Source organism: Accipiter gentilis, chromosome 12 (assembly GCF_929443795.1).
Source record: "Accipiter gentilis chromosome 12, bAccGen1.1, whole genome shotgun sequence".
Lineage (NCBI taxonomy): Eukaryota > Metazoa > Chordata > Aves > Accipitriformes > Accipitridae > Astur > Astur gentilis.
The window spans coordinates 36,133,289-36,147,625 of record NC_064891.1 but is presented as its reverse complement, the minus strand read 5'-3'; the positions used below and the strand labels follow the sequence as shown (position 1 = coordinate 36,147,625).

The 14,337-nt window shown below is 40.7% G+C and overlaps 1 protein-coding gene across 4 annotated transcripts in view; it reads left to right on the top strand.

Moving 5' to 3' along the window:
• The window catches only part of USO1 (USO1 vesicle transport factor), a 35,291-nt gene extending 22,825 nt beyond the window's left edge, over nt 1–12,466 (top strand). For all 4 annotated transcript variants that reach the window (XM_049814901.1, XM_049814899.1, XM_049814900.1 and 1 more), the window contains 11 exons: nt 2,471–2,581; nt 3,244–3,362; nt 3,753–3,934; nt 4,905–5,026; nt 6,045–6,183; nt 7,477–7,640; nt 8,233–8,322; nt 9,109–9,195; nt 10,034–10,132; nt 10,605–10,820; nt 12,024–12,466. In XM_049814901.1, coding sequence (XP_049670858.1) covers nt 2,471–2,581; nt 3,244–3,362; nt 3,753–3,934; nt 4,905–5,026; nt 6,045–6,183; nt 7,477–7,640; nt 8,233–8,322; nt 9,109–9,195; nt 10,034–10,132; nt 10,605–10,820; nt 12,024–12,101 — 1,407 coding nt within the window. In that variant the 3' untranslated portion in view covers nt 12,102–12,466. The remainder of the gene's footprint in view (nt 1–2,470; nt 2,582–3,243; nt 3,363–3,752; nt 3,935–4,904; nt 5,027–6,044; nt 6,184–7,476; nt 7,641–8,232; nt 8,323–9,108; nt 9,196–10,033; nt 10,133–10,604; nt 10,821–12,023) is intronic.
• The last annotated feature ends 1,871 nt before the right edge of the window (nt 12,467–14,337 follow it).

Here is a 14,337-nt window from a genome sequence, read left to right as displayed (position 1 = left end):
GTAGGGCAAGGCTGCCAGTTACAGCTGTTATTCCCAGTGTGTATGAACTGGCTAATAGTGTTGGGACAGTAAGAGCCAGTATGTGGAAGTGAGGGGAAAAGGGTTTCCAGTGTTGCTTGCTTGTTCTGTTTGAAGCAAACTTTTTTTTGTTCAGCTAGGGGACAACTGACTTGACCTTTTGACAAGGAGTAACTTGGCATGACTGATGTCTTTGTGCAGATAATGAGCGCCGTAGCAGTTTTGTCAGTAATTGAGTCTGAACTGTTAACTTGGACTGATTTTAGTTGCTCCAAGGAACTTTTGTCTATCCCAGAAGGGTAAAAGCAGTGTTGCGGGGTGGTTACTGGGGGATTAAATGTAGACTGTCAGTAATTAAACTGGTTAAGTGTAGGAAAGTCAAGCATTTGTAGAAATCAGAGCTTGGTGAAGTTGGTCAAGCCAAGTGGCCTGTTCGTAGAGACTAAGGGTGAGCATAGGGAGGGTCATAGACTATTTTCTGTATGATGTTTTAAGACCTACGATTTGTCACCTTGTGTCTTAATTCATGCTTCACTTGAAGACTGGAGTGTGAACACAGTTCTTGGCCTTACCAAGCGGGTAATAAAAAGTGGTGAGACAGCTTTTTGGGCATCCTGTCTTGCCTCTGTGGGTAAACCTGCTATGTGCCCCAGTGAGTATCTCTTAAACATGTCTTGTCATCAGACTGTTTTGGAAATAAATGTCACCTCATGAGCATAAATTTGCAAGTGTTGTGCTGCATGGAAGTCATTAACTAATTACCAAGTACAAGGTAGGCAGGGGAAATGCATAATGGTGATGGAGAAAGGTAGATGAGCCAGTCCAGAGTAAAGGAGAGGGCAAGGGGACAATAGAGTTTGATGGGGACTAGGCAACTGGCAGTGAGGCCTAGGCCAGTGGAAACCAGTTGTGGCATTCAGCTAGAAGGGTAGCAGCAAGGAAGATATGTGTGTTAATACAACAGCGTGACAGGGTGACAAAAAAGCTACAGACCAACCTACAGCAAAGACTAAATAATGATTGCTAGTAGGACATGTAGTACTCACTGGGTCTCTGGAAGTGGTGACAAAGATGGTGAAAAAGGGCCAGATGCTTCCTTTCCCAAGTGTGCAGCATTAGGGTTGGGTGCCACAGTCCTGGTATCTGTAAGCTGTGTTCTACTTTAAGAAGGTGGTTTTATCTTAGTGATGGTGATATACTGGAGCAAATTGCAGCACCTCAGAAGGAAGTCCTTGAAGGCAGTCTCTTCAGAGCTTGGTATTTTCTTTCAAAGTTGCTAGACTTAGTTCCTGCCTGTCTTGTGGTCTGCAGTGGCAGTTGGGTAGCTGGGAGCCTGCTACAGAAGAGCTTCTTGCCAGGCTGCTGCTCGCTAGCTGTTTCAATGGGCAAACTGGTGTATTCAAAGACCTTGGGGGGGGCTGCTTTTTTTTTTAAAATGCTTAGCTAAAGTTAAAAACACTGCCTTCAGCTCTAAAGCATAGGGATTATTAGAGACAAGGATGGAAGTTCAGTCTCTCAGGTGCAGATAACTTGCAGGCACAGATTCTTTCTTTGTTGGTGGTGAATACTTCTCTCTTGCCACTGTCTTGATCCCTGTGACCACTCGTTCCAGGTGTATTTTCTTGCCCCATTTTGAAGATATCCCAGCAGCTCTATATACCTCACCTTGCCTTTGAGGCTCAACTTTATCTTCCAGTTACTTTACCCACTTTATTAGGTGCTTGTGTGAAGCTTAGTTGTCCATGCAGGGAACATATTTCTTGGTTGCATTCTGGATGTTGATTACTGGAAGAGAGGTATGCTTGTCGCAACACTGGTGTGCCCACAATATCTGCAGCAAAGACGAGGGGGACAGAATTGAGAAGACAGTCAATATGCAGATGAAAATGAATTTTTCCTAGTTAACAAAACCAAATACTGCAGTTAGTATTTCTCTTGCTGGCTTAATGTACATGTTGTCTGAACCAAAAGCCACGCCAGTATTATCCTTCTTTGCTTAGAAAATAATACTAGGAACACATGGCAATTTTTAGTCAGCAGGGGAAGTCTTAGTGATGCATCTGTTCCTATAGGGAATCCTTACCTGACTTCATTTACACCTTGTTCCTTCTTTAAAAGGGTTGTGTGTATGTTCCTTTGTTTTACCTAGTATTAATTTTAAATGCAGAACTAATTTGTTATGATTTTACATTGATGCTAATTTGCATTGAGTCCTATTTCACATCTGTGTTTGTTTTGCTCTGAAAACAGTTAAAAATGAATGGTTTAATGCTTGTTTCATCAAAGCACTAAAGCTTTGTTCAGTATAACTAACTAATGGGTATTTTGAAAGACATGACTTGTTTTTAAAATGATGAGGTGAAAGCGGGTGAGTTCTGAGTCAGTACAACTTTTTCTAGTGTTTTAGTCCTTTGCTGTGGAACGATAATGATGTGAGGTTTTATTCTTTCAGGGCAGCAAAGTACAGACCAGGGTTGGACTACTGATGTTGCTTTGCACTTGGCTAAGCAACTGCTCGATTGCTGTCACCCACTTCCTTCACAATCCAGCCAATGTACCTTTTGTATCCTTGACCTGCTTGCAGAGTAGAACTGCTTGTCTAGAAATTACTTGGATTATTCATGTTCAAGTTAAAAGTTGATCTAGATACAGTTTGCAGGGATAGTGCATGACAAAAGAAAATGCATTGGGGCAAGAGATACAACCAGCCTTTTGTTGACAGTGCTCTGTGTATGTTGACCTGTCTATAAGGTGTGCATGTAAATTAAAGTACAGTAGAAAGCAATGTCATTCTGCCAGAAAAGTGTATTTTTTTATTGCAACAAGCCCATTGATATTTTTAGTGTGACTTACGCTTATACCGAAGAGGTAGGAAGAATGCTTCCTACTTGAAGCTTACTTCTGTGGTTGCTTTTCAGGAAAACAATCTGACTAAAGTACATATGGCTAAACGGTCACTTTATGTAAACTGACAGTCTGTTTTGGAACAACTAAATCTCTTTGGTTAAGCAGACAGTTACTGAGAAAAGAAATCTCAGGGAAACCACTGACTACCCAGGTCCTTCAAAACAGGAGCTAGCTTTGCGAGGCTTTCATCAGCTATTTTGCCTGCTTCATAATGAAGATTGCTTTTACATGTGAAAATAATGTTAACTGGAATTTATACAGGGAGAATTGTTACATGTGTTTATGAAATACCTCAAATACCCTTAACAAGACCTCTAGCTCACAGGGCAGATAGCTGAAAACCTTGGAGAAGAGGAGCAGCTCGTCCAAGGCCTGTGTGCACTCTTGCTTGGCATTTCCATCTACTACAATGACAATTCCCTGGAAAACTATAGGAAGTAAGTATGATGCAGAAATAAGAGGACTGTAGGGAAAGGTTCTGTGACTGGCAGATGGTGGTTTAAGAGGCTTTTAACTGACACGGTGTGGCTGACAATATTTGGTTGAATGTTTTCTATGTATGTTCCTTATGGGATGCGAAGTAACTGACACACCTCTCGCGAGGCAAAGCAGATAGCTGTTTTGCATAGGTCCTCCTAACCTGTGTGTTCCTAGGTTGAGAACAGATGTCAGTGGCAACTGAAAAATTGCATGTTGAATGCGAAGCATCTAGTGTGGTTAAGACCTGACACAGATAAGAGTTGTAACTGCAAAAATAACCTTGAGGGAATGATGGGTTCATCTCGTTTCCAGTGTTGCTCTGCTATTGATTTGTCTTTTCCCTTTAGAGAGAAGCTGAAACAGCTGATTGAGAAGAGGATTGGCAGGGAGAACTTCATTGAGAAGCTTGGCTTCATTAGCAAACATGAACTTTATTCTAGAGCTGCTCAGAAACCACAACCTAGTTTTTCTAGCCCAGACCACATGATGTTTGATCATGAATTTACCAAGCTTGTAAAGGAATTGGAAGGTGAGATGTTATGCTTATTTCTGTAGTTTTTGTGAAAAACTGATGACTGAACTACCAAATGTGCTGAATGTAACCCTCTTAAAAGTAGTGTGATGCTACTACTAAAATGGAGTACTCTGAAAAACATGTTACAATGATAGCTGTAAGTAATCATATACCCATGCTCGCAGTTCAAGTATTTAGTAAAAATACTCCCAGTAGAAGCCCATAATCAGGGCTTTTAGTAACTGGATAACTGGTTATTCTGAGGTGAAATGATTCTTAAAATATGCTGCGAGTAGCCACAATATGGCCAAGAGGTGTATTTGCCTGTGCTCACATAGAGACTAAAGTACTGAGCACGTACCATAGTCATAGAAGGTTGATTCATGGAAGTACGCAATCTAGGTATTTGCTGCTTCGAACTGATTCATTGAGAAAAATTATGAATGCTGAATTTCCTGGCTCGTTAGGAAATGATAGGAACTTTATTCAGTGTTTTCTGTTAATCACAAAAGAGACAAGTTGTCATCATCCCTAATATCTAAGGTCCTGTTTATTAATATTGCCCAACTTAAACCAGTCTAGAGAAGGAAAAACCTCGAAGCAGCTATGGTAAGATGGTTTGTTTTGCCCAATCACATTCAATCTGCATGTTGCCCTTGTAGTTCTAAGTCCTTCACTTATTTGCACAACCACTTGGGCAATACTTGTCGTGGAGCCATAGTATAAGTAAAACACACTTTTTTGGATAGGAAGGACTCAAAATACCCACTTGCTGTTCTGAAAGTGTGTAAAGCAGTGTGCAAACGTTGCTATAAAGAATTTGTCATTTCCTATTTTCTTAAACCTGTTTGTGACAATTGTTTTTTCTAAAGTGCAGGTTGAATTTCTAAATGCCATTAACTTAAACTGGGTAAGGCTGTGAGACTTGTGAGGGCAAAAAAGATATGGGAACTGGGCTTAAGTTGACAGAAACTGTTTTTGACAGGTGTCATAAGTAAAGCTATTTACAAGTCTAGTGAGGAAGATAAAAAGGAGGAGGAGGTCAAGAAGACATTGGAACAGCATGACAACATTGTGACTCACTACAAAAAAGTCATTAGAGAGCAGGTAAGAGGAAGTTATGCTGTACATCTGTCTCCAGAAGGTGTTAGTTCTGGCTTTCGGAGGCACTGCAGTGCAGCTCAATACCCGATGTTCCAAAAGAAGTAACAAGGAATCTAGCAATGCATGAACATTTCTAAAAACACTTAAGCCAGGTTCTGGTTCAACTGAAATGTCAGTGTTTAGAATACTGATTAAGTTTAGTTCTTTTCCTGGGGTACATCTGTTCTTCCCTGTGTTTAAGTGTTTCTTTTCAAATTAGTAACTGGAGAACTTGCAGCCCTTTGCAAAGGGATGTAATTCTTAGTTCTGTGCTCTTACCTTTGAAAAGATGACGGATGAAATGTGGTTGAATGAAGATATGAAGTTTGTCAATGAAGTTTCAGTATACCTGCTGTGGCTGGACTCTCAAATTTTTTTTCTAATGGTAGTTCACTTGTTTTGTTGCCACAGCTTAGACTGAGAAGTAGAGGAGCAAAGCTAATTAACTTAAATTGCTACTGGGGAACTGAAGCAGGTGGTTTTAGTTTACGGATCTGGAATGGACACAGTATAGTGGTACATATGGAATTAAGGGGCACTTTGGAACTGCCAGTGATGCTTTATTGAACATGTGATGACTGTAATTACCATGACTTCTTTAAAGACTATTCAAGTGGACCAAATGCGTGCAGGCTTCAGTGTGATGGAGAAAAACTAGCGTCATCAGCTTCCATATATTTCCTTTTTCTCTCTTCTGCTGTCCCTGGTGTGGGGATGCTGGAGATCTCCTCCAAAAGATTCAGAAGGCATTGGTCTGGTGTGACAGGCCTCTTCTGTCTTCCCCAGGCTTTTTTTGTAGGAATAGCTATTTAGGTTTGTGTGAGGCTTTTCTGCTAACCTGTCACAGGTAGCACTGACAGTATCACAAACCACTAACATGTAATGATGGAGTTAAGGGGTTTTTGTCTTTATTTGCCTTCCTGACAGTATTGTATTCAAAAGTTTTATTACTCCTAAGTGTTTTTTTCTTCTCCTGTCACAGGACCAGGAGCTTGAAGAATTGAAACAACGAATTAACACTTTAACGTCTCAAAATGAACAGCTCCAAGCAACAGTTACACAGCAAGTGTCACAGATCCAACAACATAAGGACCAATACAATCTCCTGAAAGTACAACTAGGTAGGCTTCAGAAAGAATAATAAAAAATAATCTTGCTAGTACAGACATCTTCTGTGATCTATGGCAAGCTATAGAAAAACTCAAGCAGACAACCTTCTATCACTTCAGGCATGCTGTTTTATGTTCTGCAGCTTATGAAAACTTCCCATAGAGATAAAATACACTTTTTTCAAGTTGGTATTGAGCATTGCCAACAATTTGGTTTAAGCATCAGATTTGCTCCATTACTAAAAATACTAGGTTTTGCTTTAAGTGCCTTTAAACTTACAGAATAAAGGACAGTGAGAACTGAGAGGACATCTTGAAAATGTGAATGAGGTATAATTTTTTCTTGCTTTGTGCTTAACTCTTGTGTCTCTTGAAATAACATTGGTGTTTTCTGCAAGATCTGTTTGACAACTTGAGCTAGGGCCTATCTGCCATGTAGGTCTGCTCATGGGGAAAACAAGCACCTGAAGAAGTCTGCTATAGACCAGACAGTTCACTTACATGGACACAGAGAAATATTGGGATTAGCAATAGCTTCTGACCTGATCTGGTATCACTTTGGTTGCCTGTGATGAAAAGCAAAGCCCTTCCTTGCCACCCTAGCTGCTTTCCTGCAGGTGTACCTGCTGAGGGGTGAGAGCTGAAGGTTGTGGTATGAACTGTTGGCTACTAGAGAGCTGCTGGTAGAGGCTTTCTACACCTTTGTTTTCTAAAGTTAGTCTGGAAGAGTTGTTGCCTGTTCATAGTTAGAACATGAAAGGATGGGCCACGGTATGTGCCGAAGTTTGGGTCTGTGAAGGAAGAAACGATTTAGGCAAGAACTGCAGTATGGCAGATGTGCAAGATGGGGCCTATTACTGCCACTAGAGAGATTGCTAACTGAATGCTTACATCAGGACAGTATATTCAAGTTATTCCAAGGTCAGGATGCCTGATAAGCTGGGTATGACATGATTTCAAAAAGTAATTCTGCCTTCAGGATTATTTAGGATTAAAAATATAGAAGGAAACAATTGTCCTTCAGAATGATTTGTCTGTGAACTTAATTTGGATGAACTGAATGACTGGAGCAGCATGCAGGTGCAGCTACAAATATGTACTTGAAGGTACAACAAATTAGAGCTCTTTATTTAGCTTTTTGATAGAGTTCTTAAAATACTTTGCTTTGGTTCTCAATTTAGAATGGCTTGTATTGCCCTGTGGAGTGGGAGAAGGATGGGCAATAATACTTTAACTGATCTGTTTGAAGCTAACTTCAAAATGATGTTGGTGTTTGTGACCTTAGTTATAAACTCTGTCTTTTAGGAAAGGACACTCAGCATCACAATTCCCACAGTGATACATTTCAGATGAATGGCATTCAGTCGGAAGAAGTGAGCAGATTGAAAGAGGAGTTGGAAGAATGGAAAAACAAGCATGAACTGCTGCAAGGGCAGTTAAGGGAAAAGGATTCTGTGATTGAAAAACTGGTAAGCACTAACTGTCTCAACAGAACTTTATGCAGCTTCCAATTCCTGTTTTCAAATGTAGTCTGCCTTAAGCTGTGAAGTCCTTATAATGGCAAGCAAGCAATCGTAACTGATTGCATGCTAGTAATAGGAAATATGGTGGGAGGTGGCTTGAGCAGAGCCTCTTCTGCTTCATGGTGTTCCCAAGAGTAATTTGTGGAACTGACTTCTTGTAATGTAGAATCATTGGTTTTTAGCATGCTTTGGGTGGGGAAAAAAATGGTAGGTGTCTCCTAGGAGGTCAGTGGTGGTGATGCCCAAGATATTTATGGTGGCCTGCTTGTCAAAATGCAGGGTGACGCATGCTGCTTTTATTTTGTGCATGTCTTCTGCATTTGAATTAGTTAAAGATGCTTTTGCATCCATCTTAGAGGAGACCATTCAGCTGCTCTTGTGTAATTGGAGAGCTTCATGATGTGCCATTTCTTAGCCTGTTTGCACCTTCTCTCCTGGGAACTTGAATCATGCAAGCACACAGTTTGCTTTGTGTTATGACAGCATGACTATATTTAGTCTGTCTGGTTCTATGGCTGATTTTCCTGTGCTGTTACAGAAGTCTTCACAGCTGGAAATAGGAACAACAGAGCAGTCTTCACAGACCAGCAAATCTGGTGGCTTGGAACACAATAATGAACTACAAAAGGTGAACTTGCGGTATTTCAGCAAAGCTGCAGTGAACAGTGGTAGCTCGGGATGGGAAGGGAGCTTTGCCAACTTGAGGGAGGAGCATGGATTCCTGAGCATGATGATGTTTTTAATGGTGTACCTTTATGTGATGATGGTAGTAATCGTGGAGCATCAGGATTATGCATCCAAAAATGAATCAGTTGTTTTCGCTAAGCAAGATTGAGCCAGCAGAAGACACTGCAGCTGACTCTTCAGACTTGCAAAATCTGTTTATTCATTGCAAAACATAACTTCAAATGTTGATAGGACAGCTTCCAGGTATTAGATGTATAGCATAGAGTAAGTGTTTAAATATGTGCAGATTCAGTAAAGTAAGGTAGCTTGTGCTCAAAAAATACCTAGCAGAGTTGCTCTGATTAGACAACTAATAATGCCTAGATTGGTTAAGTCATGATGGGTTTCTGCACCAAGAATGGTAACGTATAGAGGATGCTAATGGGAGTGCTAGTGGTGTGAAACACCTTTATAAACATGACTGTGGCTCAGACAGGTGCCTTGGTTGGGCATTCCAGAGAAAAGAGTTCATAAGAGCAGGGTGGAAAACGGTGCATGTTGCTGAACTAGTTTTGTTGTCTTGAGAAATGGTTGCTGCGCTTTCATTGAGATGGAGATGCACTCTTCCTCTCGTGTATGCTAGTATGAAGCAGTCTGGTAGCATTTAACTTATGAAGAACTTAATGTGAATAACTACCTTGCTTTATCAAATTAACTTATAAGTATGTCTTGTCTCTGTTTCCCAAAGGAATTAGAAATGCTCAGGAGTCAGATACAACTACAGTCTGCAGAAATCTCTAAGCTTCAGATGGAGAATCAAAAGCTACAAGTAATGGTACCAGTGAACAAGTTCCTTATTTTCTCGTTGGCAACTAAATCTTGAAGATTTGCTTTCCTGCTTACACTGGGCAGAATATCAAGTGTTAAATTCAATGTACAGATCATTTGAGAGAGGAAGGCTTTTTTTAAACATTTCTGCTGTCAAAGTCTTAGCTGCTGATACAAGGTGCCATTGCATGTGTGTTGGCCCTGTGTGGCCATAAGGCAGAGGCAAATTTAAGTGTTCCGTGCTGCCACCAGTTGTCAAGACAACCTCATTACCACCCTACAGACTGCCTACCTTTCCTAAAGCTTTGTCTTAAATGTAGTACAACTGGAGAAGAAATTGTCTTGAACGTGTGCCATGTTGCAGTTTCAGCTGTAAGACAGTTGCTGTGTTTTGAAAATAGTAACTTTGGGTAGGGCTGGCTGCAACTAAACTATTGCTGTTTTAGTAGTCACATACAAAGATTCAGATATTTAGCCTAATTAAAAAAAAAAAATCTTTGGCACTTAAGAAGCATCTGAATGAAGGCTGGTGGTTTGTAATAGGGTCTGCCTAGACAAAAAAAACCTAACAGTCTCTATTTAGAGTGCAACTTCTATGAAATAAGGGTTGCACCTTGTGTTCTCCTTTCTGTGTGCATGTGCCTTATGTGTTTATTGAGACCCCAGGAATCACAGATCTGTTTCCTAATGCCTTTCAGTGCAGGATGCATGTAACTACCACACCTTGGATATGCTGTAAGAAGAAAATATGCATTTAAATTCTATAGCTGATTGTGTAACATCATAGCTTGTTGTCTTTATATGTGAGACAATCGGTGCTCTGATACCGAATTTCTTGTCCACAGAATACAACTGCAGATCCTGTGTTAGGAGACAGTAGTGCAAGAGCAGCAAACAACTCTGAATTGGAGGGACGCCTTGAGCAAGAAATAAAAGAACTGAAGGTTGGTAGTGGGTGAATACTAAACGAAGGCACTTGATAGTCAGCCATCAGTTAGGGGGGCTTTTACAATAGGAAAGGCTTTGGGTGGTAGAGGTTTGTTTCCTCAGCATCTGAAGTGTTTCAGACTATGTAGGGGAAGCTGGGTGCCTCTCCTTCATTTTTCACTTGGGAAATGTAGACCTTGTCTGCTTTAAAAGAGTTGGTAAGGACAGTCTAGGAAATAGCTTTACTGTGACATGGACAGTCCAATTGGGCTGGGAGGAAGATACTCACTGTTAAGACATCTACCTACCTTATTCCTGGTTGGTAGTAAGGGGAGTTTGGGTAAGGAAGTGTGTGGGAGCAAGGCCACAGGGCACTTCATGGGGTTGGAGCTGTTACAGGTTATGTATGGAATGTGCTTGTAGGAAACAAGGCTTCAGCTGTTCCTATGCTTATGGTCTAACTTGCTGGGGGATTTTTCCTGTTGCCAGAGTGAAGTCAAAGCCCTTTCTGAGGAGAAAGAATCACTAAAACAGCACTTGGATTCATCTAGTAGTACAGTTGCTATCTTGCAAGATGAGAAAAGTAAACTTCAGCAAGAAGTTGCAGAATCAAAGAAAGAACAGGATGATCTTCTAGTGCTTTTGGCTGACCAGGATCAGAAGCTGTCTGCACTGAAGATCAAATTGAAGGATCTTGGTGTACCGGTAAGCAAAACAATGGGCTGAATGAGTTCTCAGGTCCAAGGAAGGTCTGAGCAGTCTGGGTATGGCAATACTTGATCCACTAAGTCTGGTGAGGCATCTTCCTATAAATGGAGGGCTGTTAAATCTACCAGGGTTGCTTTCTCAACTTAAATTGGCAGCCACCAATAAAATATGATGGCTGCCTCTTGAAAGAAGTCTTCAGCTTGGGTATGTTGAGGGGTACCTGCCAAACAAACACTTGTGAGAAGAAAGTGTCATGTATGTGTCTGGAATGATACCTGACCACATGCCTGGCCTTGCTGTGGTTTATCCTGGCTGCCAACTAGAAAGCAGGTGATGGCCTTGTTACAATCCTAAGGGATTGTTCCACAGATAAGACAAGTGATAACTAGAAGGCTTTAGTCTGCTGCTTAAGCAGCACTGTGAAATGTCAGGGCAGTTTCTGGGAGCCTTGTCTTCTGGGTGGTTTCTTGGAAGAATCCTTGTGACTTGCAGCTGGATGTGTGAGTGAAAGGTTGACAACAAGCTGTTGTGCTGCAGTTACTGTGGCTGAACATGGAGCTCAAGCCTGGTTTTCCTACTGGGAGACAATTGTTTTGTCTTTTATGCAGTCCTTAAAGGAAGGATTATGTTTAGGTAGTTAAGTCATCTGGTTTAGCTTCACCTGCAGGAATAGGGTTTTAAAGAGTGTGGTGTGCAAAGGCATTATCTGTTTTGAAAAGTATTTGTAGCAAGCATATATTCTCTAAGTGTAGCTGAGGAATCTTTTGAGTCTGACTTAAATGACTAAATAGGGAGAAAGTACCCTGGAAGACATTAGCAGCTTCACTTGTGGCATTGTAAAGCACTGGACGGACATGTTTTCCTTCTCAGCCTATCTCGTGAAGAATGTGGGTTTTAGTTGATGCAGCTGTATGGGAAACTGAAGTGTGTATGAAGTTGTTTATTTGAATGTATGGGGCAGAACTGATGGTGCTGAATGGAGGCTGCTGTTTCCAGTAGTCAGCCATCCTTAGCATAGAACTTAAACTGTGTGACATTACAAGATGACAATTGCCTTTATTAAGTGCTAATTGATACAGCATGGTAATTTTAGGTTACCTTAAAGCTTATTTTCATTCCCTCAGTGTTTGTCTTGCCTTAAAAAGGTTGGATTAGAGTAAGGGATGATAACTATTCACAACAGATCTTTCTGCGTTTCAGGTTGAAGATGAAGATGATATTGAATCTGGAGATCAAGGGGATGAAGATGAGGATGGGGATGAAGAGGAGCAAGACTAGAATGCTTTTGTGTGTTACCATGAAAACTAAATTGCATTGGGAAAAAAGTATTATTGGTATACAAAGCAAAACATCTGCTTATGAGAAGCAGATGGGAAAATGGCAACTGTGGGACTAGTTAAAAGTTACTGAAGTGTTTGAAAACCCTTCATACTAGGTAAAGCAAACAAAAATCACTGTTTAAGTTCTACATGAGTATCCCAAATTGTACTTGTTTAGAAGTTGCTTTAGACTCTGTTTAAAGCATGGGGATGACAATGTTGCTGCCTCAGTTCATTGTCATGGACAGAAGTTCTGTGCATTTGTCTATGGTTTTAACCTTCTTGAACTCTTAACATAATTAAATACAAAAGTATTTGGTTTAACATCTGTCAAATGGAGTCACTGCCCCTGCCTTCAACATGGAGCTTTAGTGTAATTTGAGGCTTCATTCAAAGAGCAGGGGTGAGTTGGAAGGGTGGGGGTGGCGGCAGTGTATGGTAGCCACGCTGCCAGCCTCATGGGCTGGTTTTTGAGGTGTGAATGGACCTGCACAGCGTCGAGTGCCTTGACACCTGATATGGCTGCATTTGGAACCTCCGGGGGGGAACTGCAATGCTATGCGAATAACATGGAAGAGGTTTCACAGAAACCTGTGCTAGAAAGGTAGCGTTTTTAAGCAGAATCTCTATGGAAAAACAAAGACCAATACACTCTTTCTAAAGATCTACTGTGCTACCCAGTCAGCATAAAAATAAGTAAAAATCTTGTTGACTACTTCAGTAAGGAAATGAGAACTATTATGATTTATATAACTTATTGGTTCTTGATGAGTAAATAAAAGATAAGATTTTAAAAGAAAAACTGAATACAGTAAATGCTTTAATTTCATTTTTAGTAATAAAAATAGGTATGTCCACTTAGTACTCATTTAATTTTCTTGTCCTGTTTCAATAAAATGTATTCTAATAGACATGTAAAATTGTCTAAAACCAGTCTAGGGTGGCAGATGCAATTAATATACCAAGTGCTGGGGCTCTTACACGAGTGTATGGGGGTGCTGGTTCCGTTTTTGTGTTTTCCAACAATATAGACTTTGGTTGCTGCTTAACTGCCTTAAGACTTTTTTAAAATAAAATCATTCCTTAAGCAGATGATAATTTGAGGAAGACCAGTGAAGAAAGACTTTTTGGAAGTGTTCTCGTACATTAAGTGGGTGCTTAACATGAAATGGTTGGAAGGAGTAGTATAATCTCCCATCCTGCACACCATCCTTGAGCAGATTTTTCGAACTGGGAGGGAAAAGAGCCAAGGATGAGAAGCAAGGTTAGAACAGGAGCTGAAAGTTGCTGTGTGTGTATGTGAGCTTCTGTACAACAATGCCTGGTTCTTACCTTCAATGTGATGTGCCTTCTGCTGAACATTGCACATCAACAAAGAGCTGGGACCAAACAGCTCACAGGTGTTACCTGTCCACCTTCTCTTTTTCTGTGCAAAATCCAGTAATGAGGGCAGAAGCTTGCAGGCCCCAGAAAGCTATTGGAGATGTCTTTGCTATGTTTACATATGTAGCAAGTGTGACACATAGATTTATTGATAAGGGTACTTTGATTCTGAGGCAGTACTTGCTCTTTTTTTTCCCTAAGGCAGGAGATGCCTAAACTACAACAACTAGAAAAGCCAGCATGGAAGGCCTGAAGTGCTCTTTCTGCTTCTTCAGTGATGTGAACAAGGGCTGAAAGAATTGACAGCTTTCCTGCTTGCAAACCCTTGTCAAAAATGCATGGCATGACTTTAGCCCCCTTTAGTGACTTGGACAAGTTTCTCCTCCTAGTATGACTATACCCTCTTCATATGTGTCCGTTGTTCAAGTAGAAGGTGGTACAATAGCGGCAGTGACAGTTAAATGGGTTTCTGGTTTTTTTTAATTTTACAGTGCTAAGAGGAAGTGAAGGTTACTTGCTTTGTTAAGGAGGTGCTGGACCTCTTGTGTCAAATGTGATTGATATGTGACATTTAAAGTTAATAGGGGAACTAATAATAATTAGTGTAACATAAGGCCCAAGCTTTCGGTGTTGGGAGTTGGTACAAAGTTGAAGTGGTATGCTACAATCCTTACAGATATTACAGTCACAAGATGGGATTTTTTTACAAATAGCTGAAAAATTTAAGTACCCTGCTCCCTCTGTGTGCATGGGTATAGGCTGGTATTTTTTATCCCTTGAAGACTCTGTCTGTGACTAGGGTTCTCCTTCAG